We start from the raw sequence: 24319 nt of genomic DNA, 5'->3' as shown, positions 1-24319 counted from the left end.
GAGAAAGTCTAACTTCAAGACACTTTTCAGGCTAACCCGGTCCAAGGAGTATTGTACTAGGAGATTTGAAGTATCCATGCTCCTAAACATCACAGTGTACCTGACATTGTTCAAACCTTTGTCCTTGGGACCTTGGGACCTTGAAACATGCTTTTCCAAAACTTCTTTTCATACATTGGAGCACAAGTTTAACATTGTTTTGAATGTCCAGCCAGTGAGAAATGATGACATATACAAGGAGACCTTACTTCAGCTGTTACTGACAAAAATCAGCTGATGAGTAGTTAGTGCTGAGATATCCCACATTTCTCTTGATAATCGCTTTATCCTCTGATGCCTCTGTGCATGAATGAAGGATTAAGTGTGAGCTGAACATAAATATTTTGATCCCTGACAGATCATTGTCATGGGTCATCAGCTTTTTCAGAAACTAACTTCCTAAAAGGTAATTCCCCCGATACTTTTAGTACTATTTTAGGGCATTTTCTTTCCTTTATTGAAAGGACAGAGGAAGAGAAACAGGAAATGTGTGTCATATAGAGTGGGGGAGGACCAAAGGGGAAGACATGCAACAAAAGTCATGACCAGAAGACCAACCAGTGACCAATGCAACGAGGAGGATTCATACAGCACAAGCTAAACCACTAGGCCAGTGTTTTTCCACCTTTTTTGAGCCAAGGCACTTTTTATACATTAAAAAAATGCAGTCACACCACCAACCAAAAATTTAACAAAATGACACATTTAGTCTCTCAATATATGAATCTATTTATCTGAGAGAGGGACTTTGGCCACTTCTTTAACTGCGTCAGGGCGAAGCATCTTATTTACAATAGCTTTTTCAGGTAGTATTAATGTCCCTGCCACAGTTCTGATTTGGCTATGAGTTCAGCTACTAAGTAGCTAGTTTTGAGAGCTCTCGCAGATACAGTTGTAGTTTTTCTCATAAAAGTTGCCTTTTCCACCACCCATATTCTGCTCTTCATCTGGGTTAGAATTTTGTCCAGGGCCCAGTTTGGAGTTTTCATTTTTTCTTTTTTAATATTACGTCTTGTCACATAGACCTCTCGCGTGCATCATTAATTCTATTGTCTTAAATTAAAAAAGGTCATTAGTGTGCTTTATTGCCACCCAGTGGGTGGGGAGTACAGGTCAGTACATGGACGAGGACTGAATTACTCCACCAGTCACTACACTGCAGGTACAGACGCACTCCATGGCAAATTATTTTCAGTATATGAATAATATTTTTTGGGAATAATTAAGTGAAATTGGAAAATGTCCCACGGCACACCTGACGATCTGTCACGGCACACTAGTGTGCCACGGCACAGTGGTTGAAAATCACTGCACTAGGCTATCAAGCGTTCCATTTCACCAATCAATCCATTTTAATACTTTACTTTTAGTACTTAGAATTACAGCGCCTGTGGGGAACTTTTTGGTTTGTTTTGACTTTGATGCCCCTGGACACAGTGGTACCTTATTTTTTAAAATGTTATTTTTTTTGCAGGGAGCTGTAAATCATCTTGTCTGACGCCTATCTTGTGGCAGCCGTTTTAGACATCAATAACAGAATAGAAATCAGTCTTGTCGCTGATGGTCTTGTCTGCTTTTGTAGCACATAAATAAACATCCGTCTTTTTCATAACCAGATAAAAACTCCTCACAGCTGCTTCAACTTTCGCACAGACCTGTTTGTAGGCACACAGGGGGAGATGATGTGTTTTTGTCAGGAAGTAAGTGTGGTTTCATGAATGAGAAGGGAACAATTTGATTGATTCAATGATTTAGATGTAACCAGAGACAGAGGGAGGAAGGGTGGGTACTGATTGATCCTTAAAGGAAGTGAGATACACTGATTCAATAGAAGAGTGCATTAATAATTCTGGTGAGTGAGGGCAGCGAGCCTTCCTGTTTGAATGTCCTCTTTAATTTAATTTATGTGTCACACATTTGTCAGAGTGTCTCCTGTGGTCTCCAACTCAGTCTGGTTATTGATTAAAGAACTACGTCTTTTTCCTCCCCACAGAGACACTTAGGGGTTTGATTCTCTCAACAAGATGATGTGCAGTCGCATCTGTTTGGCTCCTGTGTCACCTGTCTTAAAAGATGCATGATTCCCGCACTAAGGTAAATGAGCCTGTGCATATGGGTTCATATAGACACCACAATAACCTGAGAGAAGGATGCACCAGCCTGTTCATCTTTGTTTCACACTGAGCATGCCATGAATCAAATACTACTGCAGCTGTCAGCAGAAAAGGGCTGATATTGAAGGGATCACTGCAGATATATCTATAAAATCCTCCTGGAGTTACTGCACTTTCTGTTTGAGCCAAGAATTCAACAGCATGTGTGTTCTGAATGCACGCAGAATTAGCAGCAGATGCACATTTCAGCTCTTATGTCCAAGTGTATTTAACCACTATCTCTCCCCTGAGTGTCCTCTCTGCCTGTTTTGAATCATTAGAGTATCAAACACCCACACACCGATACACCTAACAGCCTCTGAAGGCCATCACGGTGATGAGAACTGACAGACGTACACAGATAATCCAGCCGCTGCAGAAGGTCAAACTAATTTACTTGATGTAGTCATTTTGTCCATATTTCTGGGGATCAATGGACTGTGGTCTCGATGTGATTAGAATGATGAAGCTGGCAGTGAAAAGTCCAGGGTCGTATGCTGATGCACAGGGATTTTATATTCAGATGATGAATCATACACAAATGTTTCAGTGAGTTTATTGTTTTCAGCCACTGGCACTAGTTCATAGTTGACATCATTCCCAAATATTCCCTTGTATTTCTGCATCGGAGCATATCATTTTGGATATGTTGTACCAGACTGCATGAGCAATCCGGGTGTTTCAGAGCAGTTTGCATATTTTACTAAAGGGAATACTAAATGGAGCAGGGACTGTGTCATCACTTTGCCTCATTGGCATACAGCACTCCCTTATTACCCACAAATCCTGTAGTGGTGGCCACATCGCCAGAGTGGTCCCATCCGGATTGCAGACGACAAGGTTGTGGTGCTGTGAGCCAGCTTCAGCCCTCAGGGAAATCAGTGCCGGTACGCTTGGAGACGGGTGAAATTGGCCTGCTGATTATCCAGAGAAAGGGGCTGTGAGGTGGACTACACATCATAAGAGAGAAGGAGAAGAGAGAGACTTGGAGCATGAGGCAGCCTGTTGCCTGTGCAGCTCTCTATGACTCACCCATGCTCCTCAGTAGTTTGACTATCTTATATTTCATCTCATAAACCTCAGTCAGAAACATTATTTTCCATAAAGATAGTGAGTGGATCATGAGTGAGACTAAAAATACAAGAGTAACCAGTCTTTTTTAAAAAGGTGTGATGGATAATTACCACGTCAACTTGATCATCTCCAAAACCACTGAGCCAAAGTCATCCAACACCATTGACTTAATGCAAACATATGGCTTGTAAGTGCTACATGGAAAGTTGGAGTTAAACTACACTAGTTAAGACACACCACACACCTGACAAGGCCTGCTCTCAGGCCTGTGTTTTCTTTTCCCTCCAAACCAAACCAGTTCAGACTAACCAAGCAGCACAGAGGGAACCAGAATGTGAGTTACAAATACAATTTTAACCTAAGTTAATTCTTATGTGGGTATATATATATATATATTGTGTACATTTACCTTGCTAGATTCCTTTTTTATTTAGATCATAAAATCCCAAAGTACTGCAGATGCAGTAATGTCACAAGCTCCTGTGAGGAGTTTTGAGCTGGTTATAAAAATGAATGAAATGAATAGTGATGCCTCTTTATATCCTACAAAAGCAAATGAGACCATCAGCAACAACATTGGGGATTCCTATATTGTAATTTTCAATGTCTGTAACCACTGCAAGAGGGTAGGTGACTGGCCAGAGTAGTACCCAAGCAGCAACCTCCGGTCTAAAAATATGAGTTCAATGCGGAAGTGCTAAAAACTACAGTTCATTGAGGATCCGCTTGAGGCTGGCTTTGGAAGTACCGGAAACCACATACACACCAATTCAAAAAAGCAGATCTTTACAGCAGAAATAATCATGTTTACAGCCTGGTACAAAAGACGAGTGTAGTCTGGATAGCTAATTTCTCGATCGGCTCACTCTGTGAGGGAGGTGAATTTTTGGAAGATATTGAGATTACGAGTCTTCCAATGAGAGGCACAGCTGACTGTGGGAACACTGTAGCTGTTGGCTAGGAGGCTCAAAGCCCACCTCTTTACCTCACAATCACTCTACAGCAGCAATATGGCCGCCGCCGATGATTGGCCCCATAACAGCGCTTCAGAAGCAGATGGGTGACGTCACGGATCCTACGTCCATATTTTATATAGTCTATGGTAGTACCCTAACCCTATTGAGTGATTCAATTAAAAGAGGGCGGGGCTAGATATTTGTCAGCGGAAACTACTTGTACAGGTACAGGACAAAATCAGCAAAGATGTTGGGGTGCCACTTTGTCCACAGTGGGCGTCAAAATCAGCACAAACAGAAAGTTCTTCACAGGAACTTTAAGAAACCATAGTTAGAGGCTACCTTAACATAATTAATTAAAATCTCTAAGATACATTTTGGTCATTGTTTTTTACATTTAATCTTCCACTCTTTTAATCTGTTAACATGCAACTCAAAGAAGTTGTTGAAACGGCACTGTGTGTTAATATGCATGCAGAATTTGTTGTCATCTTCACTCTTGTAATGTTGCTTTTAATGAAGCATCATGATCTTCACTCCAGGCATGTTTGAAGATATATTAAAGCAATACTTTTAATTTAAAATAATATATCAAAAATATTTAAGTGAATTGTTAAAGATTCTTAAAATAGAATGTATTTTCTCCCTTCATCTTGTAGAAATTCCCGATATGTGAATATGCAGCACTACAACACTGAAGGTGTATTTACTGTCTGTGTTTCAGCCAAAGGTTTCAAGTTTTCAAACCACAAATTTTAATCATTTCTATATTTGACCAGAACTGACGTCAAGTTAGGGTTAGAGGTAAGCAAAGAGACTATTTCTCTTCAGCAGATGATTTGAAACAGGCGTTAAGTTTTGAGTAGTAATAGTCAAATATTTGAGAAGCGGCGAAAAGTAAAACAAGTTGAAAGTACAGGGATCCGAATTTATCAGAATAAAAAGTAATATTTACACCTAATTCTGCACATCTTGTCAGTCAGAATTTATAAATGTACTGTCCTTCCACCTGAGTATTCACTAGATGTCACTGTTATTCCATCTTTCTTAGAGACTCTCACTGCACTAATCTCTGAGAGTGTTCCCAAAAATAAATGCATGAAAACTAAATGCATGCTCATTTATAACTCAGTGGCTTGGATTTATTCGGTCCTTCGGCAAAATAAGAAGAGAGTGGTACTGTTGTTTGGTTTTCAGATCTCTGTTTGTTCAATCCAGTGAGCACAGAGACAACAAGGGCATGAATGTGTCGAAGTTTTGTTATTTACCTACTCACTGTTGGACTATTATAATAAATGAAGGCCTATTATGCTAAAACAACTGCAGGGACGCTTCACAAATAAGACCCTTTTAATTAATTATGTCTCCATGTGTTTATAAAGGGCGTTTAATAAATACAACTTTGATTATATCAACACACTTATTATAAATGTTTTAAGCAGGTGTGGTTGAGGACCTGTACATACATAGTGCAAGATATTTTGACCTGGATCAGAGCAGAGGCGCGTCACCGCGGGTGGGCGTGGCTAACCAGCTGAATAACGCTGTATTCCTAGTCTTACGTTGCAGCAGAGTTACAGACTGACACGAGAGAGGAGCAGTGGGACAGAGCCACTTACCATCTCGCGTTAATTTGAGCTTGCAAGTGATGGAGAAGACGGAGATATTTTTATACAGCTTCCTCGCCTCTGACTACGTCTTCAACATCCTCTTCATCGCGTGGCTTTTCGCTAACGGGACACCCACAGATGTCACCAACTATGGATTGCCTAATTGAAGTTGGGCCACCTGATCCTGTTTGCGCCAGGACAACCGACCGACACTAGAGTAAGAGAAGTCGTTATGGACAGTTGTTGTGCAATTCGTGCATTTCCTGCGCAGAGAACTGGAGTCAAAAGCAGTATTTCAACCTCAGGATTTCACGTCTATTTGCGCGTAAAGGACGCGGACAAAACGGTTCCACACAACGCTGCCTGAAAATCTTTTCGCTATGCTGTAGTAATAATGGAGGAAAGCTGTAGTTAGAAGCACAAGGCGTGTTTGTTTGACTGTTTGTTTCTGCAGGCTTTGATGTGAGAGCGGTGGACAGCTTTTCTTAGCGCGCATACCAATTGTGCGTTGCAGTATAGTCGCTCCGTTCCACAGAAGAACCACCGCAGCAGGACCTGAATTCTTGACAGGCAACAGGCCTCAACAATCACTGTGACAGGTACATTGACAACACTTTTTTTTTTTTTACAAGTACTGTACTGTAAGCTTTTAGGGAGAGTCAAGAGAGTTTTTTAAGCTGCTTCTAAGTGCACCTGTGAGTCAGGATTAAGCCATGGCTTTACCAGACAGTGGCATATCTGCGGAGGAGGTCCCCTTTCCAGAAATAATAGAGCTCAATGTCGGCGGCCAGGTGTACATAACCCGCTACTCAACACTCACAAGTGTGCCAGACTCTCTGCTAGGGGAGATGTTCAGTCGAAAGTCACCCAAAGGACTGGCTAGGGACACCAAGGGTCGCTTCTTTGTGGACCGTGATGGCTTCCTGTTCCGTTACATCCTGGACTACATGAGGGACCAGCAGCTGGTTCTTCCAGATCACTTCCCTGAGCGCGGCCGTCTTCAGAGGGAGGCCGAGTTCTTCAACCTGCCTGATCTTGTGAAGCTGCTGGCACCCAAAATCAGCAAGCAGAACTCCCTTGGAGATGAGGGATGCCAGAGCGACCCAGAGGACTCCTCACCTGGGATTGACACAGCTCGGAATCTCAGCTCCCTTGGTGCTGCTGCTGCTGCTTGTGCCAGCCTGGTGCCTGGATCCATAGATGGCAAACGCTCCGGGTTCATCACCATCGGTTACAGGGGTTCGTACACCCTGGGCAGGGACAGCCACACTGATGCCAAATTCCGGCGGGTGGCACGGATCATGGTGTGTGGGAAGACCTCTCTGGCCAAAGAGGTGTTTGGGGATACGCTGAACGAGAGCCGGGACCCTGACCGCCCCCCTGAGCGCTACACATCCCGTTACTATCTCAAGTTCACCTTTCTGGAGCAGGCGTTTGACAAGCTGGCTGATGCAGGTTTCCACATGGTGGCCTGTAACTCCACAGGAACCTGCGCCTTTGCCCATGAGCAGACGGATGACAAGATCTGGACCAGCTACACTGAATATGTGTTCTACCGTGAGTGACATTATCGGCTATGTTCAACCCCCCTTCGGTCCCCTATTCCTGTCTCCAAGTGCCCCTTCCTGCTTCAGCCTCCAGCAAACCTGCCCCCCCTCTCTCTCTGATGGCTCCTGCACCAGTAGATGTACCATAGATGTTGTGCCCTTCCATCTTTCTCCGCAGACTCCAGCAGTCGTCTGACTTTTCATTCCTGCTGCAGGTTGAACCTGCAGCCCTCACCTTTGACCCCAGATCCATTCCCCTCATCTTCAGGTCCAGCTTTTGCCCCCCCCCCCAGCCTAGCCGTAGCCCCTTGTCCTCAGACACTGCAAACTCACAACTGCTCCTGCAAAGACTTACACCTTCTATGTACTGTTTCCCTTTTGTACTCCATATATTGCGTCTGCCTTGGTGAAGCACAATACTGTATCCAAGAGCTAATTTTGTTAAATATGGGCCCTGGAGTGTCTGACTATTTCAGGGTGTTAAGGGAAAGGGCTTCAAAGAGTAGCCATGTTGTAAAGTGGACAGTAAACTTTGCCTGCAGATGGGACTCTCTGCTGCACCTGTGAACTAAATTACCAAATAATTGGACATCCTATCAGCCTTGAGGGACGTGAGCATCCCGCAGCACAAGAAAGACACAAAAGTCTTATTTCCTTGAGTTTTTATTAAATGTGTCCAGTGCCATGTGGTTGGGAATGTGCCATACAGTAGTTCATCTGTTCAGCTGTGATAATGTATGAATGAGGGTTTATATAATGCAGCCACATGGACAGGGAAGGAAAAACTTTGAGAGGGAAAAAAAGATTGTACATGAGTGGAGTTTCCTTTAAAGAGACAAAAGCAACAGGCTTTGATAGATAAAAAATCAAAGCTCAAATATCAAGGGATCTCGTAGACAGAGAGATGAAGTGTGTGTATTGATTGTGCAATGGAGCTTTCAGTATTTTAATCACCCACGCGGGTAGAGGGCAGAGGAGATGGAGGGTGTTACATCACTCACATCTCTCATTGTGCTTCTTTGACGTTTCTTTTTCTCAATTACAGTTACAGTGAAGCGCTTCTAGGGGCAGGCACACATTATGAATACATGTTGTCTTTGAAAAATGAAACAAAAACAATAAAAAAAATGTGGTAGTCACCTTAGAGGATCACATTTCGGGTGTTCTGTGCTGTAAATCTCAATACTCAGTTCAGTATTAGTTGAAGCTGTTGCATATTTTATGATAGCCCTCACTTACTGTGAATCCATAAGGAAGGGAATGATTACGTGGTAGCCTATGTTTTCTCACCGCTGTAGCAGGGGCATTGTGTGGGTTATTACAAAGAGAGAGTATAACTTAAGTTACAAAGGAGAACGTAAGAAAGAAAGTGGTTCCCAGATACAGCCTCAGGACAGGTCAAATACCTCAGACTACAACACAAACTGAAAGCAATCAGATCCAACTAAAGCTGAGGACATACAAATGCAGGCACAGTGAGGAAAAAAATCCAAAATGTAGATGCTTCAGTGAGATGGTGAATACGTGACTTATCTGAGTTCCGAGCAGCATAGTGCAGGATTTCTCCGGAGCTAGAAGGTGTGAGGTTGTAGCTTTGGCAGAGCGTCTGACAGTGACAATAAATGTATTCAGAAAATGTCAAGAAACTGCAATGTTGTGTTTCAGTGTGATGAAGTGCTGTTGACATCTGAGTCGATATGTTAGGCCTGCTGCAGTGTGTCCCTGCAGGCGTAGATCGCGCTGAAATTAAAAGTGTTCAGCAGAAAGCAAATTGATTTGTCAAATAAAAGATGTTTCCTTTCTATTGGGGTTGTATTTTCCATTCATAAAATTGTTTTTTTCAGTATGGCTGAATGGTGCAGGCTCTTGTTCAACTGCAGTTAAAATTTCTAATTTTCATAGACAATACAACTCAATCACAAACAAACCCACTCAAAGAATTTCAACCAGTCATTTCCTATGAAAAGGGGATGTCCTTGGACTGTAACTCTGCTTCACATTAAATGTTGAACATGCCACCCTCAGGTACAGTCTCTCTCGTTCTCCCATCTGCTTTTCCACTTTTAGTTCACATCTATTTTTTTATATCGAGCAGTTGACCAGAAAATAGAGCCAGTCAGAAATGAGGACATGCATAGATAACAGGCTCTGTTAAAGCCGCCTGCAAAAGCCTTATTTTGTAGGCAGTAATTGACCTAATTACTACACATAGAAGAGAAAATCCCAAAACAGTTTTGGCCTAAAATCCAGGACTGGGAAACACTGTGTAAACTTAAAAAAAATATCAATTCTCTGAAGCACACCCACAAAAAGAAAAGGGTGCTTAATCCATACAACATCCAGGATTATGTTTATGTAGGTGAGGCGGTCACCTCGACTGGTATAAGTTTTAAAGAGATAATCACATGCTAATTACCTTAGTATAAGACCTCTAAACCTGATCTCAGCCTGGCCTAGATAAAAGTTGATGAGCCTTACAAAAAGTGCTTAAAAATGTATGTGCATGCTGTCTCGGAAAACAGATGATTTTGGAATGCACGGTGAACCCCTCAGAGACTAGTCCTGCACTGCCTAAAAAACAGTCCCTCACACACACACAGACAGCATTCCTCTGTCACTGTCCTCCAGTACGCTACTGCACCATGAGAGCGCCAAGGTCAGCCATTAGCACAGGCACGGAGAGACACACCTCACATGTGTGAAATTTCAGGCATCAGTGTCCAAAACCACTCTCACTCTTTACCTCCGTGAGTCGCCTCGAGACTCGACATTCAACAGTCAGCATGTGAGAAGTGTTGACATTCTGACATGGAGCAGCAGTGAGGTCCACAGGCCGGGCGGTGATGAAACACCGCTGGCTGTTGTTTCTCTTCCACTTCTTTTTAATGCTCTGTTGTGAGAACTGTGGAAGAGAAGCGTAGCACGCCAAGAAACTGTGCCAGAAGGTTACAATAAAGGTATTTCACCATGAAAGTTGCATCTCTTGGAAAAAAACAAAAACAAAAGATGCACAGATTTAAAAATTCAGGGTCTGCAATGGTTCTGGTGTTAGATATAATAAATATAAACCAATGGTCGATTCAAATATATTGTTTTTTACTAGTTGCTGTTGCCTATAAAATTATTTATACCATCTAGGCCAAGGACTTAACTTAATCTTCATTAACAAAACACTGTTCAAGTAATTCAGGCCCTCATCACACTATCTCTGTGTAAGCTACAATCCAATGATAGAGAATTACAAAACAACCTTGAATTTAATCATCTTTCACATTAAAAAGGGTTTTTTTGTTTTGGGAAAAATAACTGCATCAATAACAATTTAGCTGCTTTATAATTACAACCTCACCATGATGGAGGGTTTCAATATTTACACAGCCCAACAGAGACTCTTCCTTGTGAAAACACACTACTACTTTTCAATCAAAATTCAATGAAATGCAAAACTGATAGAAAAGTAGCACAAGAAGGAAATCTAAAATACAAGTTATGAATAATAACAAGCATAATAAGAGCTCGGCTGCACGGTGGTGCAGTGGGTAGGGCTGTTGCCTCACAGCTAGAAGGTTCCTGGTTCAAATCCCCGGCCGGGCGGGTGCCTTTCTGTGTGGAGTTTGCATGTTCTCCCTGTGCATGCATGGGTTCTCTCCGGATAGTCCGGCTTCCTCCCACAATCCAAAAACATGCTCAGGTTGATTGATCACTCTAAATTGCCCGTAGGTGTGAGTGTGTGCATGAATGGTTGTCTGTCTCTCTGTGTTAGCCATGTGATACGTTGGCGACCTCTCCAGGGTGTACCCTGCCTTCCGCCCGAAGCCAGCTGGGATAGGCTCCAGCCCCCTGTGACCCCTAACGGGATAAGCGGTCCAGATATTGGATGGATGAATGGCTAATAAGAACTCTTGTGTCGACTCCCATAATAAAAAACAAATTATTGTAGGCTCCAAAGGGGGCTTACAAGCTTCCATCATAAAACTGATGTATACAACAGATATGTGTCAGCTACCACTATCAGTGAAACCCCAATTTATTTGCAAATAGACTGAAGTATGGCTAGTACTGATACTGGACCAATAAATAAGAACCTATTCACTAATCATGTGACACATTCAACTTATATTATATTAAATCCTATACTTCATCTATATATATTTTTTTTCATGACAAAATTCAATACACCTCTCCCTGAATGCACAGAAATGAGCCAATGAGCCATAAAAAAAATGCACCCTGCGAGTACAAGACTGTGCTCCCCTCCTGGAGGCGGTGAATTGACCCATGTCATGTCCCTGTGGTGCTATTGTTACTTCGAGCAGCTCAACATGGCAACATGCCTTGGCTCGGTCCGCTCTCCTCTCTTAGAATGATCTTCTTGTCTTGATGCCAGCTGGGTCATTGCTTTCCCTATTTGGAAAAAGGAAAGGAGGAGAGCAAAGGAGTAGGACAGGAGGGGATGTACGTCAAAGGAAGAGAGGGATTGAAAAAATGGGGCAGAGAGACTCTGAGAGAGAGATAACCTGGTAGGAGTGAAATGAGAGCGTGAGAGTATTTAAGCAGGGAGGATTTGGTGTCCCCATCTTATATCTCCAGAGCAACTCCTGCATGGAGTGTCCTGCCATTTGGAGAGGTGCATAATGGTCCTTAGAAACAAAGTCTTCGCTGGACTGTGTTGTAATGTGTTCTCTATGGCCTGTCTGTGAGGTTTAGTTACATCAGACGGATATAGAGCTACAGGATTACCCAGTACGCTTGGGACTTCTATTGATCTATGATTATAATGTCAGAAAGGGGAAAAAAGGCACCTTAAATTTCTGTTTCTTTTGTTTTTGAATCACAAGCTGAGCCTTTAGCTGACTGCAGAAAAAACAGATTCCTCGACTGCATCCTATTTTATGAATAGACAAGTGTTACAGCGACAACACAAATCCCAACAATGAGTCATTTTCTCAACATCTTACACTAAATGTGCTATCAGATGTCGTCCGCATGCTGCTGTTTCTGTTCACTCTGAGCTCTCGACTGCAACCATCTGTGGCTCAGCGCTTGTTTGTGTTTCCTCAGCCTCATGCCTTGTCTACTTTTGGATCAGTTTGCTCGTATATCTTCGATCTGTTTTGTTATTTTCTGCTTATGTGGATGTTTGGTGGACAGATTGAACTGAGTATTTTGGCGTCTGTGTTGGGTTGGCGTATGAGGCCATGCGGGGGCATTGTACTAGTTGCACCCACTGTCTCCTGAATATGCTGATGAGGCAGTTGGCATCTCTGTATTTGCACCAGCAGACACATGCACACACAAGGGGGGAGGGGTTGCTAGGAGAAGATGCGCAACATCTCTCCTGTGCAAGGCTAATGACTTGGAGCTGTGAGGTTTGAGGTTTAATTGGTTGCCTTCTTTTCACTCTTCTTTGTGACCAGTTAAAAATGCATTAGCCGACAAACAAGCCATTTGCCTCCCTCATCCTCTCTCTTGACAGCAATAACAGAAGAAGAACATGCTTGTATAGATTGGTGCTAATTACTAATAGGAAGGTACAGTGGAAAACATGTAGCAGCCTGAAGCCTAACACTGCTGCCTTCTGTGTCAATATGTGGTATATGTGCTTTTGTTCTTTGCACATGTATACATACCGACACTGCTGTTTTTGTGTTTGGCTTTCAAGACCACGCTGTTCGCCTACACTGCCATGTAAGCCTGTATGCACAGAGAGTACAGTACCGCTGGCTCGGGGCACCTTCATCTCATTGTGTGTTGTGTTATTTATAGTGAGCCAGGCATTGAGTCAGATGTGTACCGCTGCTGCACGTCTCTCTCTTTCTGTTTCAGCATGGGTACACATGCTGTGCTGGCCCACGTCTTTATCCTCTGCCCACACGTGAAAGCAGTTCTCACAAAACATATTGGACACCAGGGGGGACTTGGTCATGCAAGCACAGGAGGGTGGTTGTACCTGGCGGGGCAGTAGGAATTGAGCAGATGAGTTTGGTAGTGAAGTCCTGGACAGTGTCTTTTCTCTCTCTCTCTCTCTCTCTCTCTCTCTCTCTCTCTCTCTCTCTCTCTCTCTCTCTCTCTCTATCTCTCTATCTCTCTCTCTCTCCATGTTGTCTCTTTTTGTTCTCTGGAAGGTGTCTCTTTTTCTCCTGTATGCTCCATGACACAGAATAAGTGAGAGAGAGATCAGAATTAGGGAGCATGAAATTACAGCGAAGGGAGTGAGTCAGAGTGTCGGAGGCATGTTTGAGATTAAAAAAAAGGAGGCAACAGTAAAGGATAACTCAAGTAGTGGATCTTCATTAACAATGCAGTATCATAGGGACTGTAAATTAGAGAAGAGGAGCAGTAGGAGACAGGCAGGGAGGAGCAGTCTAAAAGAGGAGGTGAGGAGGGAGGAATGGGGAAACAGCATGTTGGGCAAAGTCAGGGTGAAGTTATGACACCAACTGACACAGGAAACTGACGGAAACAGCTTGAACTGTTGAATTGTTACAAATATAGAATATCAATGTTGCAACAAAATTAGTGAGGTGATGCCATGTATTGATTTCAAATATTTGTTTGATTTTGTGTTGTTGTTTTGGTAAATGGACTTGAACTTTTCTAGTCTTTCTGACCACTCAAAGCACTTTTACACTACTTGTCACGTTCACCAATTCAAACCCATTCACTCACTGATGGTAGAGGCTGCTACGTAGTGAGGGACCATCAGTGTAGTTTATCTAATTCATTCACATTCACACACCTCTGAACAACAGAGGGAGCAATTCGGGGTTCAGTGTCTTGCTCAAGGAAACTTCAGCATGTGACTGCTGGAGCTGGGATCGAACCGCCAACCTTCCGATTGATAGACGACTGACTCTACCCACTGAGCCACAGCCGCCCTTTATGAGGCTTTATAAAGCAATGTAGTCTTAACTTTTCATATTTTATTTATATATATTTTTCCCTCTCATGTATAGGTTATCACTGTTGAAGGACAAGTAAAAGAACACTGAATATTTCATGTTTTTATGGTGAAATAAATGGAAACTTGACCCTCAGTACTAAAACATAGCCGTGCCCTGGGGCCTCTTGTCTCATATTGCATTTAGAGCTGATGCTCATCAGTCGCTATTTCTATAACTTTGGTTTTACAGAGTTGGTGGTTTGCAAATGAATGTCTCAAGATGGAAAATTAATTCAGTCTGATGAGTTATAGCTGCATGCTATCCACCACTAGCAGAGGATAAATATAGAAACGTCACAAAAAGATTTGCATCTACTTGTTATTAAAAGTCTCCATGTATCTTAACCATAGTGTAGTGGCTATTTGACTTGGTCAACTTACAAAACTTAAATCTCAAATCAAAACCCGGCCACAGGGCACGGGGAGAGTGGATCTTACACAGTGTCCAAAAAAGTGTCAATGTCCAGCCAAGTATTCAGTCTTTTGGTGGTTTATTGTATAGCAAAAAAGCTTTGCTCAAGCAAAAGGTAGCGTCTCTTTCAAATCTCCCAGTAAAAAAACATTCACCATCCCCAGTGTCCACCCCTCCTATCTTACCTACCCATATATATAGACGTCACCCGGTGCAAAACTATCAGCCTATAAAAGTGAGTAACCAAATACACTAATACCCCTAAGGCATCAAAGTTAATTGCCTTAAATGAAATAACAATAAATAAATCAATTGTTAAAAGTAAAAATAATGAAATATACAAATCAATGTAAATAGCTCCAACACATAGATTAACTTGTAATAAGACTGCTGTAAATACACAGTATGTTCACATTGTAAAGTAAATTTAAAAGGACAGTGATCTGTTTCCATGTCTCTCCTGATTGAATATATTTTGCTCTAAGCAGGTAGTTGTAAATGTGTCTGTCACTACCGTTGTTAGGAAGGGATTCACCTTGGCCATCTGGAGACTTGGGCTCTAATCTGCCAGTCTAATTATCAGTAATCTGAACAGTCAGGTTTGTCCTTAGTGACAGACTCGTGGGTAGTGTTGAAACCTGGCTGGAGCCAGGCAGGAGAGGAGGAGCAGGTGGCAGTGGGGAGGAGGGAGGCAGGCAGGCTCTGCAGGGGCTGAGGGGTGCCAGGATGGGCTTTAGGGTGCTTAGCAGGCTGGTTACGTGTCTTGGTGGCCAGGCAGCAGCTCAGGGCGTTTAAAGCATGTAGAGATAAGGAGTAGGCAGGTGAATCAGAGGAACACTTGGACTGAAAATAAATGTGGGTATGTCTGCAAAAACAAGTCATCAAACAGTTTGTTTCTGCACCCGGAACACTTTCAAAACTTAAGATATTGATGTATAACTCAAAGTTTCCCCCTCTCTCTTTCCCCTCTTTCTTCTCTCAATACCTCTTTACTTCATTTTGCTTTTCTAGCAGCTCCAGAGTCTCCAGCTGTTTACGTCACGCAATTCCTCTTCATTATTTAGATTGACAGATTTGTAATTGCTCAGAGACTTGTGAGTGCACTCCAGTGATTTTGATATGGGCAAGTGTGCTTATGCCCCGGCATGTCACAAGAATACAGCATTACCATGTCTGATCACGCCCCCGTATGCATTTGCTCCGACAGCAATCAGAAGGAGAAGACAATGAATGGGAAATCTGTAGGTGGTGAGGCATGCTCTGTCATTAGGCTCCACACTGATCGTTTCGCAAAGCAGATGTTCGATATCTACACTGAATACGGGGTAATTAGATATAAAACATGCTGTAATTGCCAAAGCCATGTAGCGTGAGCTCTCTTCAGAGCAGCCGGATAGAGCCATATGCACAACTTCACACCCCGTGAAGAGGCTTCTCTCTGCCTTAGAGACGTTACTATGCATTTATGTGGCTTGGGCTCCTGCACATCATTGCGCTGTTGCCATGGAGATGATGCTACCCTCTTGTTTGCCAGCTTCCATGTCCTTGGGTCATAACACCTGTCAGTGGCCACAGTGAATTTTAAAAAGCACCAAAAGGCTGATTGACCTTGTCATATTCAAAGTAATGAAATTAAAGTACACCTGCTCTAGCCTAAAGTCATTGCACAGCTTAAAAGTGTAACTGAAAGTCAGCTAATATGCTTTATTTTCAAGTTAGATAAGACAGATAATACCTTTCTCAATCCAGTACAATGCATTTGATGCTGGAACCTGCAGCAAGGTAAGCTAAAATCAATTGGAAACAGGAGGACACAGCTAGCGTAGCTCTGGCTCCATTAAAAAAGTTGTTGTGCAGCAAGCCGAGGCTGTAGGATGTCATGAGCCTGGCTAATAGATAAACCGGTAACCCCTCACAAAGTGTTACATTTTACATCTTATGAACACATAGTAAGAGGGGTCTTCTACCTGGCTGCTAACATTAAACTTCATATCCACCACATAGAACCATGGTTTCAGTCATGTTCAATTATGACCAACAATGTCAAACTTTCGCTGTAAGGTTGTGTTGTACTTTAGAATTAAAAGATAGAAATTCAGTTTAGCTTTTACCTAAAAAAACAAACAATTATTAGCTCGCTAATGTTAGCACTGACTCTCATTTGACGTTATTTTTGTCACACATGTAAAAGAAATAGTGAGCGAATTGTCTTAGATTACTATACAACTACCTGCAAACTGAATCAATAATTGTTTACAAACATTAAACAAAACATTTTCCCTGATGGTGGAGATAAACAAGGTGAACGAGAGCTCATGAATCAGTGGTGCATTTTTACTTCATGCGCAGGGGCGTAAAATTAACACCCGCCATGCACCAATGGTGGGTAAAAAGTTTGGGGTGTAAAACAAAAACACACACCCGCCAGTGGCCGATGGAAAATTTTGTATTGCATGTGAGGTTTTGTTTTCATACTTTCGCCCATTTCTGCTGGCTGTCGGGCTATTTTGACCCTTGCGGCGCGTTGTACTTGTTTTGAGATTTGGTACGTCTGGAACGGCATGACGTCATTTACTGGAGTTCTATTCATTCCCTTTGCTTGAAGATGCACGGCAGGATGAGCGCTTCGAGGAAGATGTGGCGACAAATTACCGGTGTGAAGCCACAACAAACAAAAAGGATAAACACAGAGGCAGGAGACGATCAAGAAGAGGAACAGACAGCTAAATGGAGTAATGTCACTTTACGACGTTTCAAAGAAAACTGGAAGATTGACGAGGCTGTTACTACTTTAAACCAAATAAGGCCTGATTTTTTTATTTGGCAGGTGAAAAATATTTTTGGCCAGTAAATGTTTGGCGGTCACTAGCCAATGGCAAATGAGGTAAAAAGTTAATTTCACACCCTGTTAATTTGCTATCTCCAGTTTTGTGGATGTTTCTGTTGTAGCCTGCAGATTTTGTCTTTAACTTTGTCAGCTTCACGCTGTTACGCTGTTTTTGTCTCTATAGTTGGTTTTTCTACTGTGAACAAATGAACGTCAAATTAACCATACTCCTTGATGTGAATACAGTCAGTCTTTCAGAGTCTTTGAGCTGAACGATAGCAACTGAAGTGGCTCAGATTGAAAAATCCCACAGAGACTAACTGGGATTGGTTTGTGACGCGTCTTGCCATAAATCAAAATTGCAGTCCAAGGAACGTTTTTTATTGATTAACAAAACACTCAACAAAATCAATACCAAAAAAGATCTAAATAAACGATGATAATGACAATGGCGGTGGCAGTCAACAAAAAATATTCAACCCCACTCACCCTCTTTGTATACCCCCTGCCACCCAACTGAACAGGTAGATAAAGGTAAACCACACCCATGAACCCAAAACCAGAAATGAAGTAAACCATAAAAAGGAAATAATCATGACTTACAAATAAGACACGACAAGCAACATTATGACCCCTACAGCAACAGTATGCTCTTCAGAACTGTTTGCTATCAAGAAATAACATATCATTGCTGTGGAGTTTTGGCAAACCAGATTGCAGTAACACAACCGTGTAGTACGATGTTTTAAAAACTTCAAACCTGCTGAGTCACTGACAAGTGTTGTTTTCACTGCTAGCTTGGTGTTCAGGTGGAGTTAGCTGTCTCTGTTTTGCAGGTCGGATTATGGTGATGAAAAATAACCAGACTGTATAAAATCCTATGAACAAGTAGTCCTCTAATCTCAGCACTCATTCATCAACCTAAATTCCATCATGAAAAAAGGAAGCACTGTGTGGAGTCACAGAGTAGGCTAACACAGGGAGAAGCAGAAATGTAGCACATTAAGTGCCTCTCCGAAAAGACATTGCATGAATCAAATAACATACACATAGGATTTTAACTTTAATACAAAAGAACCTCCTGGGTTTTTACAATGGATCTAGATGAGCAGTGCTTTTACTGAGTTAATACACATTGTACTTTGATAAGAAGGACAATATGTATTAACTCATTTAAAGATTGAGGTGGGGCGGAAAAGAACATTACACACCATAGAGGGTAGATTATGTGACAGAGGTGCTAAACCTTGGCAACAGTGACACATTAGAGTTGCTAATAGCAGTAATGATGGCAACTTAGACATGTGTCACACTGAACAGATGGGAGAGACTGAGAGGCAGCAAGAGAGGAGAGGATGTGTGAGAAAGTACTTTGGCTTTTGCATATATATCCCTGGAGAAGTGGCCTGGGGAAAAGGGTTGAGTGCTCTCTTTCACTGTTCTCCTCCATAAGGCTTAGCAGTAGAGGAAAGCATGGAGCCCATCCCCCAGTGGATTATTCCTCCAACCCTGCTAAGCCCACATACTCCCACGTCCAGGCGGCCCTCAAACACACATATACTCATCATGAGACATTTAATGCACCAAGGATACAAATACAAACAGAGGAGAACATGCCTCTGCCAGCCCCTCTTCCCTCTACAGTTTTTCTTTCTCTCTGTCTTTATCTGTCCTTCTTTTAAATGCATGTGCACGCCCATTATTTAAAAGCACACACACACATACACTCATCTCCAGGTATTCAGAGAGCCAAGGCGGCAAGAGAATATTGTGCACCGCCCCCGTTTGACACAAGCAGCTTTTCCCGTTATATAAGACAGGTTACGGTGACGATGAGCCCTGTTGAAGGAAAGAGAGCCCTAAGTGTCTTCATATGTCTTGGTACATATGTGTGTGCATGGGTTGTCAGGCTGCTGCTCTGTGTGTGTGGCATGTTGTACCTGCAAATCTTTGCATAAGTTTAATAAGTCAAAGTTCTCAAAAAAGATTAGCAATACAAATGTCCATGAAGTGTAACAGCATGTACTTAATGTGACTGAGTAAGAGTGGGGAGATGGTGCAATAACTTTGCAGGACTGTAATTTTTTATTTAACTTGGGCTGAGGCCATGTCCTAATATGTTTGACTAAATTCAAAATGTTTGTGGGTTTTTTTTCGTCTGCAGAGCATCTTTTTTTTTCCTCTAATTTTCGCATCCATATCATTACTGCAACAAAAAACGCTTTGATCTCCTCTGTTAGGCATCTGCAGCCGTGCAGCTTTGCAATATAACCTCAAGAGTCTTTCTGAAATGCCACTTATTGTTCACAGATCAGGCATGACGAACAGAGCATGTCGAAATTCTCCCAAAATGGATCACATGACAGGCGCCAGAGAATTCACAACAATCACATGTTAGAATTATGCACTCCCTATACACCCAACGCCACAAATGTGGTTATTTTGCTGTGTTTGCTGCGACTTTCTGAGCCAATCTAATGCTGTGTACCATCATGGAGACAGTGAAAATCAAAGGCAAAGGAGAGGCTGATTACTCGCTCACTGGTTTCAAAAAATGAGGTTGTTTGTTAAGAGAGAGAGAGAGCTATTCAAAACTGTTGATGGGTACAGAATGTGCACATGTGCCACTCCAGCTACAATCCTGAGAAGTCGCACCGTAGCAACCTCTTCTGTCCTCGCACAGAGATGAGATGAAAATCAACATACCGTGAAAAATAGCTTGTCAAGCTACAGTCAGGAGGCTTCGCGCCATCCATTCAGTCACAGTGTTCCTTCAAGGATAATGTAACCTACATGCAAGCAGCGGTACGAGGGAGTTCTGAAATTAAATGAAACTGTCCTCCACTCTCCTTATCTCTCATTTCCTGTCCTCTCCTGCTGAGCTCCTTTTCTCTCCTAATTTCTGTTTTCATAATGCTTTGACACGCTTTTGTGCCAGACTGTGTGTACTTTTGTGCTCTTGAAGACAAATTGTTAAGTTCAAAGCTGGGTTGTGTGTTTCTGTGCCAGACACAAACGACTGACACACTTTGATAAGGCAAACAAAAAAACCTAATCGTAACCCCATTCGTCTGTAAAACTTCACTTTTTGCTGACATGTGCATTCAAACAGAACAGACACCTGACGTCATTATCCTTCTACACATCATTCTTTCAAACAATAGATGGACAGTTTGGGAATTGAACTCCTCGGCTTTTATGCAGAGACTTAAAAAAAAAAAACTCTAATTTTTCGTTGCAGCTTGTTAGCTTAGCACAAAGACTGGAAACAGATAAAGAGCTGTCCTTTCACTATTCTTTAGTTTCTTTGCTTTTTGTTCTTAAGTTTTTATGGATTAAACAAACAGGATGTAGTACAATAGATTTAGAAGTGCTTTTCAGTGGATTTTGTTACCTTTGGATAGAGTCTACACGTTATTTCTTTATTTTAACTTAGCTGATTAGCTGCAGGTGCCAGTTTCATAGTCTGAACAAAGACTTCCAAATGGTATTAATTTTATCCACAAGCAAGATGGTTAATACAAGTATCTCCCATAGACTGTATAAATAATGGACGTAGTGTCTGTGACGTCACCCATCTGTTCCTGAGCGCTGTTTTGAAGTCAATCGACGGCGGCAGCCATATTGGAAATGCAGAAGTCAACTAGGCAGAGTGTGATGTAATGGGGCGGAGTTTGAGCCTCCTAGCCAACAGCTATGTGTTCCCGTCCGGGAGTCAAGTCAGTCATGTCCTTATTTTGGGAAAAAACTCGTAATCTTAATATCTTCTGAACCGTCGCGTTAGAAAAATATTCACCCACCCTGCAGTGTGTGCCGATAGAGAAATTAGCTACGTAGAGCCAAGCCGTTTTTTGAACCAGGCTGTAAACATGTTCATTAATGCTGCAAAGATCGTCTTTTTTGAATTGGTGTGTATGTGGTTTCCGGTGTTTCTGCAGCCAGCCTCAAGCGGATTCTCAAAGAATTGCAGTTTATAACACTTCCACATGGGCTTCATCGTTTGAGACCAGAGGTTGCCGCCTGGTATCTCCTCAATGTCAAACATTTGTTTTAAATGTCACTGTTTGACTTTTTCACCATTTTTTTACAGTGTATCAAAGAAATGGTATGACATTTTGGGGAGACAGGAAATGATTAGCTTAGCAGAGCACAAAGACTGGAAAGAAAGACCAAGAGCTGGCCTCTTTGTGTTTCAGGTTTTCTGTGGAATAAGAAAACAAACTACTGTATCATGTTGAGCTTTAGAAGTGCTGCAAAATTGAGCTAACTACCTTTCAGCTCCACATTTGAAGACATAAGAACAGTACAATATATATTTATGAAAGTAAGTATAGAAAATATATTAAGTATAGCCACAATGTAAAATAGTTCTATTGACCACATATTTTTCTGAAAGCTAATTTTAATTCGTTTTTGGTGGTATGACATTTTAGGAAGTGTTATTATTTTCAACACATAGAGTTCAATAAGGTGCTGTTATAGGTAGGCTCCAGCCCCCTGTGACCCAGAATGGGACGAGTGGTCAAGATAATGGACGGATGGATGGAGTACGATAAGACCAGTGATATAAGTCTAAGGTCTACAGAGTAAGTGTAGCCAGAGAACAAGAATGGAAACATGGACAGCTATCCTTACCCATAGACTGTATAAAACATGGTCTCAGTGATATGAATTGGAATTTAAAGAGGTGCCATGAAGTCCAACGATGGCTGTTGCCAGGTTCAAATGCTGACTCACTGCTAATGGGCAAAGAGGTGGAGCTGAGGCCACCAAATGAATATTGGTAGCTTGCCAGTTTAAAGAAATTAGCTAAATAGACCACACTGCTAACTGACCAGCCTGTAAACCTGTTTAATTCTGCTACAATAATGGCCATTTTATTATGGCACATAATGAGGTATTACTATTTACACCTCTTACCTCTCTTATTAGAAACCTATCTCATTCTATAGCAAACATCTATATCATCAAAAATATAACAATTAAACAAATAATTGATTTTTCTTTGTTGCAGGTGGTTCCAAGGCAGTGACCTCTGGCCTCCCAGCTTTGACTGGAGTGGTGACCTCTGAACGCCCTGCCGCTCATGCTGGATCAGCCAAAGTAGAGCCCATTAACAACAGCCGAACCCACAGCCTTCCAGAAACCACCGGCAGCATAACACAAGACACACGAAACCCATCCTACCTGGACTCTCATCCTCCTCTAACACCGCCTCTCCCTCCCCCGCCTCCTCCTGCGGCAGACTGCCCCGACTTCCCTCCTCTGTCACCTTCAGTCCTGCCACCACCTTTACCATCTTCCAAGCATACCTTCAGTCCTCCTTTAACACAGTCTCACGCAGAGGGCCTACAGCGTCCAAGCACCCTCAACCTGAAGACTCTGCCTCGTCCCAGCGTCAGGGAGAACGGTGGGCCCCCGCAGGGGATCGAGGAGGAAGAGGAAGAAAGGAAGTTGCTGGAGGAGGATTTGAAGAAATGCATTGATGACTTCAAAAAGATTCGCTTGCCCTCAGTGTTTCCGGATCGCAAGAGGCATTGGCAAAGTGACTTGCTCAAGAAGTACAATGCATAGAGCTCTGTGCCTCAAAACACGATGCTCTCTTTCAAACTGTCTGAAGATTTTCAGCAAGTTTTCTTAAACATGGTAGCTTTTGCATGTAAACTGATAAAATATTCTGATTGAGTGTAGTGTTTAGGCTGAGCTCGTCTAGAAATCAAAGTTACACTATCAAACCAGAGATGTGTCATTTCCCATCATAGAGCTCCCCTCATAGAGATTGTTAGCAGCACATCTATTTTCCACACATCTATTCGAAGACATTAAAGCTATTTTGAAATCACTTTTCCTTTGGCTCAGTCAAAGGATAATATGTGTAATGTTGATAATAAGAGATCTGCCCTGCTCTTTGTTCTGCTTTCACTGATCAAGCAACTGGAAAATGCAAGCTAATTGTAAAATTTAAGGCATTTGACCTTGGTGATGTAAAATAAAAGAAAGACGTGAAATCTCTTGTGCTAATCATCTAAAAAAAAAAAAACCTCCTCATCAATATTAACCGTCTGACTTCAAAGCCTTTCTTCTCCGCACTGCATGGAATTCAAAAGCTCTGCAGTTTGCTTCGTTTTGTGATTACATTATCTTCAAGTTAGTGATGACAAGATTCAGAACAAGAATGTGGTGCACCGCAAATGAAGTGGGTAACAACATATGGCCAGAATAATGGAATAATATCGACAATAATGACGACATGAAACAGTGAACAATGCCCTTTGTTTCTCTATCTGTCTGGCATAAAATGTTCATCCAGCTTTTTCAAAGAAATGCCAGGAGTCTGCATGAGTGTACCTGGTTCCAGCTCTTATCAATCTACATACAGGAGAAGAAGTATTTGTTTAAACTTATTAGTCATTTATTTCTTCTGAACATCAAACTTGACACTTAGGGACACATGCATTCTCATTTTGATTGGCAGATTTAGATGCAAAGGTTTATTATTCAAAGAAATGGTCATGACTGGAGACATTTTCAAAGTGCTTATTCTGTGAAATAAAGTCTTTATTTATTCTTTTAAAAGATAACCCTGTTTCACATTGAGAAACATGCATGAGTGCGTGTATACAATGTCCAATCGGTGTCAATATGGTGTGCACTTATTCCAGGATCATTTTGATTACTCACTGATGTCCAGTGAACCCTGGTTAATGTGACAGCATTTGCAATTTTCAGGAGTTCTAGTTTGATTGCTTTTCTGTTTC

At 42.0% G+C, this 24319-nt stretch overlaps 2 protein-coding genes across 2 annotated transcripts; both read left to right on the top strand.

The window, feature by feature from the left end:
• Nucleotides 1–5747: 5747 nt before the first annotated feature.
• On the top strand, nucleotides 5748–9183 carry kctd12b (potassium channel tetramerisation domain containing 12b). Its single transcript, XM_034689319.1, has one exon. The coding sequence runs from the start codon at nucleotides 6546–6548 to the stop codon at nucleotides 7395–7397; it is 852 nt and encodes a 283-aa protein (XP_034545210.1). The 5' UTR covers nucleotides 5748–6545; the 3' UTR covers nucleotides 7398–9183.
• Nucleotides 9184–16487: 7304 nt separating this feature from the next.
• Nucleotides 16488–24092, top strand: LOC117817596 (proline-rich receptor-like protein kinase PERK13). The gene is made up of 3 exons (XM_034690351.1): nucleotides 16488–16516; nucleotides 21270–21280; nucleotides 22576–24092. The coding sequence occupies exons 1-3, from the start codon at nucleotides 16488–16490 to the stop codon at nucleotides 23133–23135; spliced, it is 600 nt and encodes a 199-aa protein (XP_034546242.1). The 3' UTR covers nucleotides 23136–24092.
• The last annotated feature ends 227 nt before the right edge of the window (nucleotides 24093–24319 follow it).

This window comes from Notolabrus celidotus, chromosome 8 (genome assembly GCF_009762535.1).
Source record: "Notolabrus celidotus isolate fNotCel1 chromosome 8, fNotCel1.pri, whole genome shotgun sequence".
Taxonomy (NCBI): domain Eukaryota; kingdom Metazoa; phylum Chordata; class Actinopteri; order Labriformes; family Labridae; genus Notolabrus; species Notolabrus celidotus.
Note: the sequence above shows the minus strand (reverse complement) of the source record. Positions and strands in the feature narration are given on the sequence as shown.